Here is an 18,424-nt window from a genome sequence, read left to right on the forward strand (position 1 = left end):
ACCCACTCGAGTTAGAAAAAACTGACCTGTAACATGGTTATGAGTATAATATATGATGCATCTTCAATGACCTAAAGAAACAAATCAAATAAAGTAAAGGGCAAGGTTAGTCCTTATCTATATATACAATAAAACCCTCAAAACACATAATAAAATTAAAAAGGGGTTACCCTGCAAGAAAAAAGTAAAATTAAAGAAACAAGGAAAGCATCATAACACAAGAGGTAATGAATACATAAAATCTTTTTCATGCTCTGTGGGTTCAACCAACATTAATATAATGATAAAAAAAAAAACCTACAAAATGAGAATGTTTTGGATAGCTAAAATGCATGTATAACCTACATTAAAGTAAGTAATTAACGACATGTAGAACTTTTGAAAGCCCACTAGTCAGCAGATTTAAAAAGAGTAATAATATCTTGCAAGAAATTACCTTTCCAATTAAAATGGATTTTGCATTCTTGAAGCTATGACCAAATCTTTGACATTCGCCAGATGCCTATTTGCAATGTTTTCACCTGATAAATTAATTGACAAATTTAATTTGTTGCTCTGTTTTATAATATAAGCTACTTAATTAATAAAACAAAAAGAATACTCAAAGACATTCCAATAAAGACTTATGATTGTAGACTAATCCATCTGAAAGTGTATCTCAATTCAAGCCCGATCCCTTTCCTAAAACAAATTGAAACTTAATGTATGTACTACAGAGGCATTGTCTGGGTATTGAATTCAATCTCATCTCAAGCAACAACATTATAATTATATACGGCATTTCTACTAATTGATGCTATTCTTTTTATTCTCTTGTCTTACATTCTAGATATGTTTACATTTTGGTAACTAATAGTGTTATAGGAATACAACATTGAATGAAGAGCTACCTTGAAAGTTTTCATTCAGCAACTTTGAAGTCAAGACAAAACTATATAAGCAAGTTCAATTTCAAACATATATACCCCTCACTACATAGTACATACACTCTTGCCATAACTATAAAGTATAAAGTATAAACAATCCCCAGTTGTCCTTCTTAATTAAGCTAGAAGTAGTATACCATATATCCTAAATTTGCATAATATTCCACAATTCAATACTAAGTTGGTTGTTTTTAACAATACTCTACTATATAGTATATACATATACCAGAAGAAAAGTAAACAAATTAGTCAAACAAAAGTCAAAGCTGGAGTCCAAAGTCAACAGAAGTAAGTTGTTAGAATGTAGCTCATGGGTTAGTTACACAGCCATACAGTTACTAGTCTGACTACATATAGAGAGATTGGAGAAGAGATTAGATCATTCTTGAATTATATTTATAGTCATCAAAATAAACATTTTGTCTAGTAATCGGGATGTATATATAAGTAATATGTAACATCAATATTAATTAATTAATTATATATCAGTTTATAAAATACCCAACAAGTATGCCTCAACCCACTTTCCTATCAACAGTCATCAATATCTGATAATAATATATTACAAGGTCGTATAGCCCCTCCAATATGTTCCCTATGTAATCAAAACCTTGTTCCAGCTATCATTTGGTTGATTTTTTACTTGATTTAACATCATTCCATAGTTTTAGCATATGTATATACTAGTGAAGTTAGGAGGGCCGTGCTGAGCACAGCCCACGAAGGGTAATTTGGGAATTTCGAAAGTTATGTTTTAATAATTTTGGGATAGATGTGTGTAAAATAGAGATATATGGTATTTTGTTTATGGATTGTTTTTCTTGTTTATGCATTGTAGTTTGAAAATGTAATCTATGCTTTCAAGACTTATTATATGGAGGGCTATGGTGATTATATGGCATGAGACTTGATTTGATATAGGGTTTTAGTGTGGTTGAGGGACAATTTTGGTAATTTGGAGTGTGTTTATGGATCTGTATTTGAACACCAAATCTTGAAATAGCATGAGGTAAAATGCTTTCATTGTATTATTATAAAAAGGCCATATAGGTAGGTTACAAGGGCATAATGGTAATGTGGGTATATAGATACTTTTAAATTTGATGTTAATGACAATTTTGCGAAGGTGCATTGGCTGAGGGTGAGATATTAGACGAAACTCGAATTTGCTGTCAGTTACCATCGGATTTATTTGATCTAAAGAATGATCAAATACAAAAAATAAACTGTAAATACAAATAACAAATATCTAAATTTCTATATACCAACTTGGTATCTGCTATGAAAAACCACTGTCAAGGGGTGGATATTGGGCCAAAGTCAAAAGAAAAACATTAAAACCAGCAGAACGAGCCTGATAGTTCTAAGTATCCATGTGGTTTAAAATTACAACAAATTCATCAAGAACAAGTCAGTTTCCACAGTTGCCTTTAATGGCTGAAAGTTTCTCCCATGTGCATCTTCTTCCTCGATTTGCAGTTTTTTTGAAGCTCTAAATGAGATGGGTTTGTATGTTCTTTGAGCAGTAAAGTTTAAGGTAAAAAAAAAAAAAGAATCAAAATGTAAACTTTTTATAGGTATCAAAATTACACCCGACACACTTCTGTCAAATGAAGACAACCAACAGTTGGCTAAATAAACACAAATAATATTCATAAATACTTCGATAACTTGTGGAAAAAACTCACTCTCCTAAACATTTCCTTTTTTGCAAAGTACATGTATAAGTTTATTAAAATTGAGATCATAAGGAAAGAGAATTGTCATGAGCATTGTATCGAACAGTTGGTATGCGTTGGATATAATATATGCATTTATGATTCATGTAGTACTACTTATTATATATACATTATGCTCAGGGTTTGATATCCTCATAAAGGATTTATTTTTCCAGCTATATAAAACTCTTGCATCAACTAATGGTGTCATGTGTTTCTGCTGAGACTTTGTTCCTGGTTGCCAGTTAGAAAATATTCAGAAAAAAATTAAATTTTTAATGTGTCAATGATGATTCAAATATCCTTTTGAAATCAGGGAAGCATGAGGTTGCTATTAAATTGCCGTACCATCTATTGAGGAAGGGGATTTTAGCATGTTTTTGTTGCTGCATACCTAAAAGAACTCCAACATATAAGATAAGATATTGATTTATAAAGTAAATTATATAATAATTATATTTATTGGTGTATAAAGCCCAACCTTTGGGCGACTGTCAAAAAGCGCAATCAGTAGCTTTTGCACCATTATTTTATTTCCCCAACAACTTGAATCCAAAAACCTTTGGAAATACCATGCTCATTCCCCTATCACGATTACCTGCTAACATTAGTTTTTAAGGTTATAAGATCTCAACAACCTTGGTTGAGCACCTAGAGCATTAATGAAGAAATGAAGAAACATGGGCCATTGTTTGAGATGCAAGTTGAAGGAAAAGCTCTAAATGTATAATGTCAATTACAATCATTTCAAATCTTTAATAACATTAAATAGGTTGTTATTTCAGGTTCCAATTAGACATAAATTCAAACTTTAAATTTGAAAATAGCATCTTATTAATCTTGGTTGCCATTTTTTTAAACTTTAAAGTAGGATTCAACTTTAACTTTCATATCTTTTTATGCTAGTACCAAGATCCATTCTTTTTAAATTCAAGAAATTTAATGTTATGTACTCTTATTTATATTCCTTGATTCCGTCCCATATCAGATAATAGTAAGTCAAATTCCAAAACCCACAAAGTTGAATCAAATTGTTTTTTGGAAACTAACCTCCATAGAAGTATTTTGTTTCGGAATGGAGTGGTGAAAGTGTTTGATGAGTCCACAGGGTCTGAGGTTGACTTGCAATCTAGGTTTCTCAATTCCGCAAAAGGATTTAATGAAATAATCCCTTTCATTTTTTGTATGAAAATAACAAATAAACTGTTAGTTTTAACCTAAGAAAAATATTAAAAGATCATGAAACTCTCGAGCTTGTAGCTAGTCTACCAACATCTGGGGAAAATGCTACTAAATTCTCAACACAAATAAGTCCTCATCCTAACCTTATTATATCTCATATGAATTAATTACAATCTATGTAACCAACAAAAACCATATTACTAATCTGACAGATAATGTATCCTTACCTGCAAGTACATTTTCATCCTCGACAAATTTATCGAGTGGTATCCAAAGGTTCAGAAACATGTCTCCTGCCAAATCTCCATATTCTAGCACACTAAACTTGAGATAACAAAGTAATCACAATGGAAACTTTCAAACCACACAATTAAAAAGGTTTCAAGAGCCTCCAAGAATTGTTAGTCATTATAAATTTTCAATTTCTAGCACATCATTGACGTTTATATTCGGATGATAGACATGCAATCAATACTCAATAGTCATTAAACATTAAGATGGAATGATATTCTACTATTGCTGTATATTTTTGGATGACACTGTTGTTAAAGGGTAATTGAGATATCTTATTTTTTGATCAAGAACAACTCCGCTTTTAAAGGACATACCGAAATTGAAACCATTACCTTGATTCACAAATGCGTCTTACACGTATATTCTAAATCCTAATTAAGTAGAACCATGACAAGACTACAAATACCCTGGGTATGACGATTATAAAAAAACATCAAGAAAGATGATCTGGAAGGGCATGTAGATATATTAGAAATCTGATTAATAAATTTAGTGTTAGATAAGAACATACTTTGTTCAATCAGTACAAACTGACAGCAAAGTTTCCCACAAAAATTGACAATCAAATTCCCAAATTTGAACCCCAAACCATCTCTTCTTTCCCTGTTTCAACATCATTAGCATTGAGAATAGATCCAGCAAACCCAGGCACTAAAAGAACTATATTCTGAAGGTGGTCATGCACTACAAGAATAAGTACTTATAGGGACGAGATCTGTAGGGACGACAATTGTCGTTGCTATAGGCTCCCTATAGGGACGACATGTCGTCCCAATAGAGTTCGACCATCTTTTTTTGACTTTTGAAGCTACAGCGACAACTAATCGTTTCAATATGTTAAAGCGGGAAAAAAATGGGTTTGGCGCGTTCTTGTTCACTTGTGGATAACTATTGACACGATTTGTCATCCCCATGCCATATATATATATATATATATATATATATATATATATATATATATATATATATATATATATATATATATATATATATATTATCGATTTAACTAGAAAATGGAAAACGGCGTCGTTTAGTTGAGGCTATGCGGACGACTTATCGTCCCCATAGGGTTCAGTTAAGAGAATCCCTTTCCCTTGGTGGTCTCCGATCTTCTTTGTTTCTCTCTCAGGAAGTTATTTGCTCACATCATTTGTCAACACTTGAATCATCTCCATTTCTCATTCGTTCAAGGTTTTTAGAGCTCAAGCAAATCTCCATTCTTCTTTACTGATTCGTTCAAGCTCATGCGCATCTCTAATTTTTCTATGTTTTTTGTTCCTTCTTCTTCGTCCCTAACTTGTGATTTTCTATAGTTTCACAGTTTCTCTCACATGAGACCATTTGCTCACTTCGATAAGCAAATCACCATCTCCTTTTCTCGTTCCTCACCATAGCTTTTGCGATTAAAAGGAAATTTGATTTCTAATGACTGACAACCTCATTTTGATGTTGAGGAAGAATATCGAGATATTGAGCCACATCAAGGTCCTGAATAGAATTGGCATCTGTTTAAGCAACATCTGCGATTAATCAGGTTGCTCTCAACTCTATGTAAGAGTAGACATTTATAAATTTCTTAATTGGTGCTTGTGATATTGGAATTATAACTAATACTCTAACTGGAATCATGACTAAATTTGTTTAAGTTAACTTGTTCTTGTTGGTAGGGTTGTCAATTTGGTACTTCATTTTGTTAATTTTGTTTTGTTGATTTACTTATTCTTCAAATTCTTATGATCCTATCTGCAACTCCATAAATTAATTTCCGGTTTTAGTCTCGAATTATAACTTTCACTGTTATGTTTTACTGGATTGTAACCTCAAATTGTTGTGACTATGGTTTGATTGAAAGCTCAAATTGTTGTCCATTCTTTCATCTATTATTTGGTATATAACAGGTTGTTGCTGTTATCAAGTCCTGTACTTAATATGCCAAATTATGTTTATGTAAGTTAAATTTTAGTTACATATGCAGTTTCTGGTACTATTCATCATAAAGTGCTAACCGAGGGTGAACTTGGGAAGGGTATTTTTGATACTCCATAAGGTATGTTGTGTTTATAGTTATCCATATCTTCATACTTGTACAACATCAAATCCTAGTTTTGGGAATCTTTTTAAATTTATAAATTTACACCGGCTTATTTTTTTATCTAGGTTTCTGTGTTTTCTCCTTCACGATCATCTTATTATCTTAACACTAGAAAGAAGAGATGGGGCTCCTGTCATTATCATATATGGAAATTTTCCGGTAGTGCATACGAGACAATTTTATGTTTGGTCTTGGTGGATCCTTTACAAAGACACATGTTTTGCAGGTATACGTGATTAATTGAAAGTTCGTTCAAGTGTATTGTAGCTTATACCAACTTTACAGATCATAATTCATCAATATTTGACCTAGATTTTGTTATAGTCGAGCAGATTTTAGCAAGGAACCTGCATTTACTTAGATGAGAACATTATCTAATGAAGCAAAGAGGAGTATACAAAAGTCAAAAGCCCTTTTCTGTAATGGCTATGATTTCATGAGCTTCCTGCAAATTTGATTACTCATGCCCTTGAGTATGCTGTTGAAGTTGGAACATCAGTCTTTTTTTGACCAAAGGGGAAGTCTCTTGCTATTGGGACACTTGAAGAACAAGAAGCACTTGCTAAGTTGCTGAGGTTTAGTGATGTTCTTCTAACTTCAAAGGAGGTTTGCATCACATTCACATCTATTAAAATTAAAATTGAAGTTTTCTATCTTCCCTCTTAATAACAAAATTTTTAATTATCAGTTATCACCTTCTGTTATGCATGTGGCGGATGTAAGCATAATAATAATAATAATAATAATCATCTATTTCATGATATCCATACATACATAAACATAATTATATTTTAAATAATGGATTTATTATGATGTTGTACAGTTCTGGGGGAATTGAATGTTGTCACTGGATTTGGAGGGACTTCATAACTTAAACACACGGTATGAATTATGATGAAACTATATTTGATATTATTAATCATTTAATATTTAATATTATTATTATTATTATTATTATTATTATATCGGATGGAATGGAATTGTAGGTTGTTGAGGTTTTAGAGAGAACCAAGTTGGAATGGAAAGAAGAAAATAAAGCAACTCTGGTAATCAAGTTCAATTCCAATTCCGACCTATCAGCTATCGGCTGGAATATTCTGAACGTATTATATGGGCTCTACTTTTTTTTGTCTCAACAATATCATTTTGTTCATAAATCTGATACTTGAAACTCAAAAAATCTTTTCTGCAAGCATGTGTTTTTGGGAATATTTTTGAAGCTCATATGGTTTTGGTTACTTATGTTTGTCTTCATTTTGAGATGCTTTTCATACCTTCTCTCTCATTCAGGGGATAATTGAACTAATGGTGTTATGGCTTATTAATGTTTGCATTTAGAATTCAGATTACTATTTCCTATTTAGCAATTTTGTGATGCAAAAACAGGGAAATTAAAGAGGGAAATAGCAGCTGTATGGGCATACCTATAGAGACGACATGTCGTCTCTATAGGTGCATCAACCACGACGAGCTGCTGTCGCTATAGGGTAAGAACTGTCGATTGCATCTCTATCTATAGAAACCACCTGTTGTCTCTATAGCTATATCTATGGGAACGACATGTTGTCTCTATAGTTGTATCCATGGCGACAACATGTTGTTTTAATAGATGAAGCTATAGAGACGACTTGTCGTCTCTATAGATACAACTATAGAGACCAGCAACTTGTAGCGACGAACCAGAATCGGACGACATGTCGTCTATAAAGGCAACTTATTGCGACGATATTTTTAGTGACGACCGAAAGGATCTGTTGCGACAGGGCTATGGAGACAAAAGCTATAGGGACGACTTGTCGTCCCAAACACCTATAGAGACAACTTTTGAACCTACAGGGACGACAATTTTCGTCTCTATAGGTCCCTTTTCTTGTAGTGATGATGGTTTTTTCCGTACGATTACTAAAATCAAAAGAGAATCAAGAAAGTCATTGTATATGTTAAACTATTAAAAAAAAAGGAAAATTAGTTTTATCTAACAGTCAACAAAAGATGAGAGTAAGAATACAAGCTGGTCATGGTGGTGGATACTGTGCACGTCAATAAGTAATCGAGAAAGAGAAAATGAGAAAAATAGATTACCTTAATTTAAGGTTCCATGTCATCGATTTGTCATTAGTAACGGTCTTTAGGCTAAATCGTCTCTTCATCAGGCCCTTCCCTTTCGTCCTCTTCAACATCAATCGTGAAGCAACAAAACCCTAGAGAGAGAAAGAGGAATTGAGATGTATTGAGGAGGGAGAAACATTACGACAAGAAGAAGATGCGAGTACGAAGCAAAATCTTTAAGACAGAAACAACAGCAAACCGATTATGGAAATGGGGAAAGAAGAATCAAATATTAAATCGCAAAAAAACAACCAACAACAAACATGTGAAATTATGCGAACCTTAAATACAGAATAAACATGGAGCGGCATGAAGAGGAAGTCAAAAGGGTGACTCAGCAGCAATCAATGGGAGGTGGCGGTAAAAAGGGATCCAAAAGGTATGCAGCTTTGGGGGGAACGTGGCCGCCAAGAAGGAAAACCCACCGCTAAGTCTTCTACCTCATCGTGACGTCTAGGTGACCTTCATCAATAGCCAAACGACGCCGTTTATTGAACCCAGTGGTCGGTGCGCAAAACCAAGTAGGAGGTGGCGGGAAAACGGAAAAACATGAGAAAATAGACAGTGACTCGGCTTGACACAACTAATTGAGGCGGTGTGGAGAAGGAAAGCAAACCGACTCCACATAAGTTAAAGAATGACCGCCAGACTTCTTATTGGATGAGGAAAGCAGCAGGCAAGCAGGTGACGTGCATAGTCTTACTGTCTAAAGAAGGATCTCGTATATAGGTAATTGATATAATATTTTCATTTTTATTAGGGGTGTTTGGATAGGAAAAAAAAAAAAAAAAACTTCTTATTGCTTATTCTCACAATAAGCTAATTTAAGCGTTTGGATAAAATCCAGCTTATTAGGCTAAATAAGCTAATTTTAATAAGCATTCATCCCTATGCTTATTGCTTATTGCTTATTCCCACCACAAATAAGCTATAAGCAAGAAGCTAAAAATCTAATCCAAACACCAACATTATCTAATTCAATTTAATCACCATTTCCCAATTTAACCCAGAATTGACAAAATTAGGTCCCTAAACACTATCTCAAGTCTCAACTCAGCTTTCTTCTAACTTAGTTCTATGTCTTGTTTTAGCTAAAACCCCAACAAATGATCATCTTACAACCATTACTTTAACACAACGTAAAAAAAATCCAAATTAAAGCTTGACCACAGAAAAGTCAAATCTGTCAATTTAAATATTAAGTCAATGCCGTATATAATATTCTTCCAATGATTCAAGTTTCTAGTGACGTTTTAAGATACAAATCTATACCAAGCTGTGAATGCATCACAATAACTCCAACAATTTCACAATCTTTACTAGGGTTTAGATGTTACCTTCACAATTTGGTTTCAAAACTGAAATTGGAGAGTTATGCGGTCGTTTCTGATCATCCCGGCCACCAATGACCTCTGCCGGCCGCCGCCGCAACCACTGCCATCTGCAGCCACCCACGGCGGCGCTGTTGGCTCCATTGATCCCAACAGCAGCTATTTGCTGCTGCCTTGCGTTTTTTTTTCCTGCTTGTCTATCTCTTTTCTCGAAATAACCCTTTTATTTTTTTATTAAGACAAAACTTCAAAAATGGTCCCTGTGGTTTTTAAAAATATCAAGTTTAGTCCCTAAGTTCAAAAAACCTCACAGATGGTCCTTGTGGTTTCAAAACTTTTAATATTTGGTCCTTTTCACTAACTCCGTTAGTTTTTGGCCGTTAAGTGAAGGGCAATTCTGTCATTTCACTTCCACAGAGACCATTTATGAAGTTTTAACTTATTATTTTTTTTTAAAGAAAAAAATATAATTATTTAATATTAAAGGGTCCCACCCCCCCTCTCTCTCTCTCTCTCTCTCTCTCTCTCTCTCCAAAACAAATAAGGGGAAAGGACTTTTTTCACTAACTCAGATCGAAGAAGACGAACAAGCAGAAAAAAAATGGTCCGGTGATGATTGATCGAATCACTAAGGAGGGGCGGAGAGATCAATCTCCGACGACCCTCGGGTTTAATTTACCTCCGGAGAGATCGATCAAAAACATACCCCACCCCCGCTTCTTCTTCCCCAACCAGGTTTCAGTATAAGCGAGAATACATCTTTCCCAAGCATCACATTAGTGGAAGCATTCACTTTGCGTTTGATCTCCGCCATTGTTTCCTTCGTTGAATCATATATCGTGCAGTTCCTCTGAGAGAAGCGTCCTTCGATATGATACTCCTCTGAACGATCGCCGAACATTCCCACCGTCATGTTTGACTTTCTGATGATCGAAGATATCTTCAAGCTAATATCGGCTTATCACCTTCCATCCTCTCACCCAAAAAACCCTCCCACCATTCATGTAGACTTGGTCTCTGTTAATCAATAGGTTATTGAAATCCTTGACATGTGGAAAGTAAATCTAATCGGAGAAAAAAGACACAATTAACAATTTAACATCTAACATACCTTCCGGCGAAGAAGAGCGGGTACTCTGTCATACTTTTGATCCAGTATAAATTCAAATAACAATTTGTCAAAAGCAAATTTGTGAGGAACATACCCTTTGTTTAAAAATAGTTGAAGAAGATGATACCCTTCTGTGACATTTCTGTCCAAACAAAAGGCTTGGATCAAGCAACTGGCAGTATCAAGATCTGCAACAATGCCAGATTGCATCATTTCACCATATAATTCCCATACAAGATTCGTATACCCTTCTTGAATGGAAGAAAGTAAAAGACAGTTCCATGTTTCTAATGAAGGGCAAACTCCAACTTTCTTCATTTCATCGAACACTTGGAGTGCATCCTCAATCATTTTACTTTCACACAAACACCTTATATATGATTCAAGATCAGCCGACTCCGGGACAAATTGAGTAAAATCGAGAAAACTCTTTTTGTTGATTTGGACCATGTAAAATAAGGAAAATGGGGCTACAGTGGAATAGAAGATGCAACAGAGAGAGAGAGAGAGAGAGAGAGAGAGAGAGATGGGACCCTTTAATATTAAATAATTATATTTTTTTCTTTTTAAAAAAAATAAGTTAAAACTTCATAAATGGTCCCTGTGGAAGTGAAATGACAGAATTGCCCTTCACTTAACGGCCAAAAGCTAACGGAGTTAGCGAAAAGGACCAAACGTTAAAAGTTTTGAAACCACAGGGACCATCTGTGAGGTTTTTTGAACTTAAGGACTAAACTTGATATTTTCGAAAACCACAGGGACCATTTTTAAAGTTTTGTCTTTTATTAAAGACAAAATTGCTAAAATGGGCTATGTTAAAATTAAACGGTGGTTTTGAATTATAGATATAACAAATTTTCTAATCCCTTTGCAGAAAATAGCTAAAAATAACCTATAATTATAAAAACTAGACAGAATTCTTGTGCGTTGCGCATCGAAAATTAAAAATATATTGTTAAAATATTAAAAGATATATGTTTAAAATGGTTATGTTATTGACATTAACTTTGAGATAATATTTTTACATTAATATATATATATATATATATATATATATATATATATATATATATATATATATATATCACACCCCCAAACCAGAATGGCGGAAACATTCGGGGGTCGATGACTTCACGTAGTATCACAACAATTGAATATTATAAATAAAGTAACACAACCATCATATATATATATAATAAAAACGTATATTGTTGCGTTATACATATTTCCAAAAGAATATTACAATATGATGATATAAATGTTTTAATAATAAATGTCCTCAACGTGCCTTCTTCAAAAGTTAGTGGTTACTTGTATCACTAATTCCCTGAGAAATACAAGTGGTTTCGAAAAAGTGTCAACAATTAAGTTGGTGAGTTCATAAGTGTTTTTGTATTGAAAAATGTCCCGTTGGTAGTACTTTAATGAATGTGGTTTTCAAAAAATCCAATATTTTCTATAAAGAGTTTGAAATTTTCCCAAAGTTGGAGTGCACTAGTATTTCTCGTACTTAACTGGTAAAGATAACTTTGTACTCAAAAATAGTGTAGAAAATAGAATGCATATATGAATCTCGTAAATCAAACTTGTTTTTATACTTTTATGTGAGCCTTATAACCATACTATTGACACTAACTGCTTGTAACAACATTCTTTAGGTGTTGTAGTGTTATGACATTTGTCACCCCAGACCTGCCGGTTTAACTGTAGCTAACAGTTTAGGTGCGGGGTTGTCAATCTCGTATAGATCTATACACAAGTATCACGCTCTCCCTCCAAGAGATTTTGGTATATAATATAGGACTTGAAATGCATACATAAGAGTACGTTGAAGTTTGAATATCTCAGATTACTTAGTATAAATAGATTTACGATAAGAAAGACTCTACTTCATTGTGTTTGAAAGTATATCGTTTTTCAAGATGTATACGTAAGACTGTATGAATAACTTGCTAACTACATGCATTATAGTTTTTCAGAAAGTATATTCCATTTGAGTGAAAATAGCTTGATGATATACTAGCCCTATAAAGTAAGTTGTTTGGTATCGAATATCAAATTAGATAGATGTTACACTTGTTTATAAAACGATACTTTTATTTGTATTGTACTTGTATTTCCCCCCTAAAACATGAAAAGACTTGAAAGATAGGGGTATGAAACTCACCTGCTTGGGTTGATGAAAATGAGATTAGAGTCGAGCAGAACTTCAACTGCGTAAAGTTGCGTTTTCAAGCTTCTCGTGACTCTCGGTAGCGTAGCAACTTCGTCGGAGGTTCGGGTGCGGAAATCGAGAGTGTCGGGATGGCTTCTGGTGCTTGAAAGTGTGTGGGAGTAAGTGGGAGTTTGAGAAGGTGTGCCTAAAACCCGTAGTTCATGCCATCTATTTATAGGGTGAAAACTTGGAGTACGCGGGGCGTAATCTTGGAGTACGTTGGGCGTACTCGCGTACGCTGAGCGTACCTTGGTCACGCTGGGCGTAACAATGCGTCATGACTTACGACTCCAGGCTAGCTAGCGTAGAGCACTCGAGCCGATGGGACTCGACACTGGGCCTATTACGCTGGGCGTAATATTGGATTACGCGGGGCGTAATCCAGTCTGTCATCTTCGAAATTCCGTAACTTTCGCGTACGAGCTCGTTTTTCGCGTTCTTTATATCTCCGCGTAGGTGAGACTATGCTCTACAACTTTCATTTAGACTTCGTCAGCTAGTTTTGACTTTATTTTTAATGATATGTTTTTAATAGGCCGGGACTGCTAAAGTCCGTTAAAAATTCATAGTTTCTTTATTCGACGTCGGTTTTTGTTTGACTTTTTACCATTTTACTCCTATTGTGGAGACCTTCAACTTTCGTTTAGGTTGCAATAGCTAAATAACGCTCGATCTTCAATTCGAGTTTTTAGTCCTCTACTACTGTTACGAAACTTAGAAAATTCGTAACTTCTTCATACGAGGTCCAATTTGGGCGATCCTTTTATTCATGTTTATGGCTTAACGAACTCTACAACTTTTGTTTAGATACTTAAGGCTAAAATGCATTTTATTACAATTTCACTTTTTTTTACGTTAAATGACGTTTTAAACGGTGTGTCGTAAATATTCAAGTGGTTATAATTTCTTCAATATAACTTGGTTTTGAATGTTCTTTATGTTTTCAGGATTCTTGTCATGATATCTAATATTTGATGCATCCCATATTTAGATTTTTGAATACTTTATGTTTGGGGTTAATTCTGCTAATTCCAAATGGTTTCGTTGTATTTGACTTTTAAGCATTACTGTAAGTCTCTAATCTGCCCGTGTATCAGTCAGATCCATTTGATGGTGCGGAATCCCAATCAAACGGATGATGTCATATAAAATAAGAAGAGAAGGAGAAGAAGAATAATATGAATCTTCGTATGAATTGATATGAATTAAGATCCGGATACAAAAGATTCACATACAATGCTTTCTAGTTCTCTCTGGCCGTAAGCTCTCTAGTTCATCAATCCTCTACTCCTCACCCTAACACCTCTATTTATACTAGGGAACATGGGCCGGAAACAATTGGGCCGTAAACGAGTTTACGGCCGTAAGGTGTTTACGGCCGTAAACTCAGCCGTAAACTAGACCATAAATTAATAAAATATTACATAAAAATAATTGCCTAGAAAAGTAAAGTATAAACCATATTTTTGACCCAACAATCTCCCCCTTGGTTTATAGCTTTCTTTTCTTAATTGACCCAACAAGCTCCCTCTAAAAAGTAGCTGGTTTTGCTTGTTAATCTTCATCGGGAACTTGGCTTCAGCTTTAACCTTCGATTTCTTCACAGCATCAGGATGAACATATGAATCTTCAATGAATGACTTCATCTTGAGCACTTGAGGTTTTCTTCTGAATTTGGCATTGATCGCACATTGAGTAAGGAGGCTTGACGTACTGATTCTTGAAAGATGGCGCATTTAGCTTGAGAATCTTTAGAGAGAACAAAATCTTCTGGATCACTTCAGCAGGTACAAAGATAGCAGCAGACTGATTGAGGAGGCTTCAATGCAATCCGTCACATAATCTTCAATTTCAGCAGCTTCACCTTGCTTCCGGGGTTGAAAGATTGAATTTGAAAGAATAACCTTCATTTCTTGCTCCTTTGAATGAGAATTCTTCGATGCTCACGGACGAAGCTTTTGCTCAGAAATCTTCAACACAAACTCCATGAGTCTTATCTATACCTGAAATCACTTTTCAAGACAAAACAAAACTAAAGAAACTTAACACACAAATTAAAACGGAAACAAAAATATTTTTGGATTTTTTTTATTTTCTGAACAAGAAATAAAACAAAAATAACACTATGTTTGGATTTTTTTAATTTTTCTGATTTTTTTTTATTTTTTAATTTTTAATTCTCCCCTAATATTTAAATTAGAAGAAACTATAATAAATTTAACAAAAATAAAAATGATATATAACTTTAAGAGTGATTTGGTATCAAAGTTTTTAGACAACCTTTATCCACTTGTCGGTACCTTCCATATTCACATCTTTGTCTGGTCAATCGTCGGTATTGTTGTCCACTTTAACACGAAAAATTGTGACAAATTTAGGACATACTATTTGTTACAAGACAAAGTGAACTTAAGTTCCTAAAAATTATATCTGATCCTAATTTCTTAGATACTATATCTTAAGGTCCATTCATCTGACGACGACCAGGGATATTGTTGTCCACCTAAATTGAGCAGCGAGATCTATAGACAATCTTTGAGTGTTCAATTTTAAGTGTACTGGAACGTGTTTCCCGCTTCCTGATATGCCCCAGCCATCAAGAACTTCCAGAGTACTCCTTACACCGGGTGAGCAGACAACCATTCAGAGAGAGAATAGATTCAGAATTCTGTTGCTAACTACTTCAGAGGGGTTGAGAAGAAGAAGGTTACATATGCTGTGTACCAGGTCGGATTAGAAGTCACGCAAAGGAGACAGCATATGGCTAACAAATGAGAAGTATTTCACACATATATTTCACACACATATATATCCTGCAGAGAAATAGAGTTGCATATGTTGTGTACCAGGTCGGATTATAAGTCACGCAAAGGAGACAACATATGACTAACAGACAGAAAGAAAGAAAACGATTTTCTACAGACCTAATTTATCGGAATTTACCAGTCGCCCCATCCAACCGGAATTAAGGACAGAATCCGCACATCAAGGAAAAGTTAAGCCACGGTTCCAAGTACGGGTTCATTTAATGTGACGAGTAGATTCCCATATATATCTCCCTGCTCAACCTATCTGAGCGTCGTATTGTCAGGCTAAACGTATCTAACTAGGTCAAGATTTGTCAAGTCTATAAATTTCCTAAGTTCAATTCTTCCTAGTCAAGTCTATTTAAAATTTTTTGTGCCTACCGACGCATCAAGTCAGAGCATAGACCCTTCAACTTTGGGTACGTTACGCAGACGCGGATTGTCTGTTATCACTTGATAATATCACTTCCCAAAACATCTCCCTCAAACACATTTCATAACCAATATATTTTTTTTTTCTGATTTTCTGATGTTTTTGGATTTTTTGAAAATTTTCTAATTTTTGTTTTGTTTTTATTTCTCCCCCTAAATTTGTGCATAGGAGAGAAACAAAAATTAATGCGCAAATTTAAACTATCCTAAAACAAAAATTAGTCTTTAAAGCGAATCAGGTTAAGAAAAACTTAGGACTATAGAGAAGAAAACGCAAACCGTAATTCACTGATTGAATCTGCATCCAGAAGGTCTGAGAATAGCACGCGTAAACTCAGAACAGATCCGAAAATTCTTCATGTCATTAAGCACTAACCCCATGTGATCCCTTCTTTTCTTCCTTTCCCGCAAAAGGACACATACTCTCAAACAAAGATCTGAATGTTGTACAGTTGAGAGATGTCCCCTATCATGTGCCTGGAACAACCACTACCAACAAACCGAAGTCTGATGATATGCCTCCATAGCTGCTCCAACACAGAGCGAGATTAGTTGGTCTTTGGAACCCAGTCCATTTTGAAACTGGGTCGACCTTTGTCATCAACGCACGATACTCTCTCCCATGACATGTCCTGCTTATCACAAACAGAAGACATAGAAATATTAGAATCGTTAGTTGATTTGGGAGATTGAGCCTTCGGAACCCATTTGTAGTTGGGTTTAACCCATTCCTTTTTCAATCTGATGGGTGGCTCAGTACTTGGTTTTGAACTTGATGTCGGCCGTTGAGATGACTTTGATTTTGGCTTCACGGGAGCATCTTTTGGACTAGACTTCTGGGCCGACATTTCCTTCTTTCCCTTGGCATTCAGATTCTTGGCCTTTGGAGTTTGATTCTTCGCCTCCTGCGCGTTCCAATCATCATGGTCTGAACGTGACTTTGAGGGGTTTCTTTTGAAAGATCTCCCTCTTGGCACGTTCTGCCAACCTTGTGCATAGTAGAGAACATATGCGCGATTAGGACAATTTCTGGCAATGTGTCCAGGTGTTTCATAGTGAAAACATGTCCTTTTCTTCACTGTGGAGTTGTCTCTTCCTGCCCCTGGTGGCATATCCTTGCCTTGTCTCTTGCTTTTCCCACACGTACAGTTGCAACAGGCACTCTGTTTAGCTTGAAATGGTGGCCTGTATTTACAAACGGGAGGTTGGTTAGAAGCAACAGATTCAGAGTTCAATGGGTCGTTTGTTTGTTCTAAAGAACTCTCCTTGTTCTCATCCTCTGCTACTTTACCTGCACATGAAGTAGCAACATTAGTATCTTCAAAATTAATAACTCCTCCTGACACAAATCCAGCTGGTTTTCCGTATTTAAGATGTGTCTCCCTGTCAATTTCTTCTTGTTTCATAGGGATGAATGTGTAATTATGATTGTACGGAGGAGGTACACTATCATACCCTAGACCCTTGTTTTGATTCCTTTTAAACTGCATGCTTTGGTCTATCATATTTGCAACCACCTCAATTGAGAAATCATATTTTCTAACATCAAGTTTGGCAATTTCAAACTTTCCTTTCAAAGATTCAACTTTAGCTGGCTTCCGTAGCCGAGCCGTATACTTCCAATCCGAGCCGCAAACTCCGAGCCGCCACGTCCGAGTCGCAAGCCGCTGCCGAGCCGAGATCTACGGAAACCCTAGCCGTAAACACAAATGCGCCGCCGGCCGTAAACTCCGCCAGAAAGCTCCGGCCGTAAACAGTTTAAGATTACGTGAAAATTCGACTTTGAAGCTCCAAAACTCAATCAAAAACCTTTTTTTTATGAAAAACACAAAGAACAAACCCCCTTTATTTTTGCGAGATCTATCCAAAAACGCAGAAATATTACGAAAACAAGATCAAATAATGCTCCAAATAGAGTTTACGGCCCAAGAACTCGGTGTTTACAGCCGTAAGCTTGGACCATAAACACAAAATATTCGAAATTTTGATGAAACAATAAACCTTTTGACTGATACAACTTGACTCTGATACCAATTGTAAGTCTCTAATCTGCCCGTGTATCAGTCAGATCCGTTTGATGGTGCGGAATCCCAATCAAACGGATGATGTCATATAAAATAAGAAGAGAAGGAGAAGAAGAATAATATGAATCTTCGTATGAATTGATATGAATTAAGATCCGGATACAAAAGATTCACATACAATGC

At 35.1% G+C, this 18,424-nt stretch overlaps 1 protein-coding gene across 9 annotated transcripts; it reads right to left on the bottom strand.

Moving 5' to 3' along the window:
• Nucleotides 1-412: 412 nt before the first annotated feature.
• Nucleotides 413-9,833, bottom strand: LOC111905868 (uncharacterized). 9 transcript variants are annotated; one of them, XR_008227375.1, is made up of 6 exons: nucleotides 9,659-9,833; nucleotides 8,295-8,413; nucleotides 3,695-3,815; nucleotides 3,126-3,245; nucleotides 2,993-3,038; nucleotides 924-2,878 (listed from the first exon to the last, which is right to left on the bottom strand). XR_008227375.1 is itself a non-coding variant. In XM_052767974.1 (4 exons), the coding sequence occupies exons 1-4, from the start codon at nucleotides 8,630-8,632 to the stop codon at nucleotides 471-473; spliced, it is 321 nt and encodes a 106-aa protein (XP_052623934.1). In that variant the 5' UTR covers nucleotides 8,633-9,652; the 3' UTR covers nucleotides 413-470. The 9 variants fall into 9 exon arrangements, 1 of the variants encoding a protein (XP_052623934.1); XR_008227371.1 differs by having other exon boundaries at nucleotides 927-2,878; nucleotides 3,126-3,242; XR_008227372.1 differs by lacking the exons at nucleotides 8,295-8,413; nucleotides 9,659-9,833 and adding an exon at nucleotides 4,054-5,020 and having other exon boundaries at nucleotides 927-2,878; nucleotides 3,126-3,242.
• Nucleotides 9,834-18,424: the final 8,591 nt, after the last annotated feature.

Source organism: Lactuca sativa, unplaced genomic scaffold, assembly GCF_002870075.4.
Source record: "Lactuca sativa cultivar Salinas unplaced genomic scaffold, Lsat_Salinas_v11 Lsat_1_v11_unplaced_04, whole genome shotgun sequence".
NCBI classification, from domain to species: domain Eukaryota; kingdom Viridiplantae; phylum Streptophyta; class Magnoliopsida; order Asterales; family Asteraceae; genus Lactuca; species Lactuca sativa.

What these genes read in the sequence shown, in the direction of transcription:
- LOC111905868 (XM_052767974.1), bottom strand. Translation starts at nt 8,632, where the DNA reads ATGCCGCTCCATGTTTATTCTGTATTTAAG. An exon ending in ACATGGAACCTTAAATTAAG is followed by an intron (nt 3,816 to 8,294) that starts GTAATCTATTTT and finishes AAAAAATGAAAG; the next exon opens with GGATTATTTCATTAAATCCT. An exon ending in AACAAAATACTTCTATGGAG is followed by an intron (nt 522 to 3,694) that starts GTTAGTTTCCAA and finishes TTAATTTATCAG; the next exon opens with GTGAAAACATTGCAAATAGG.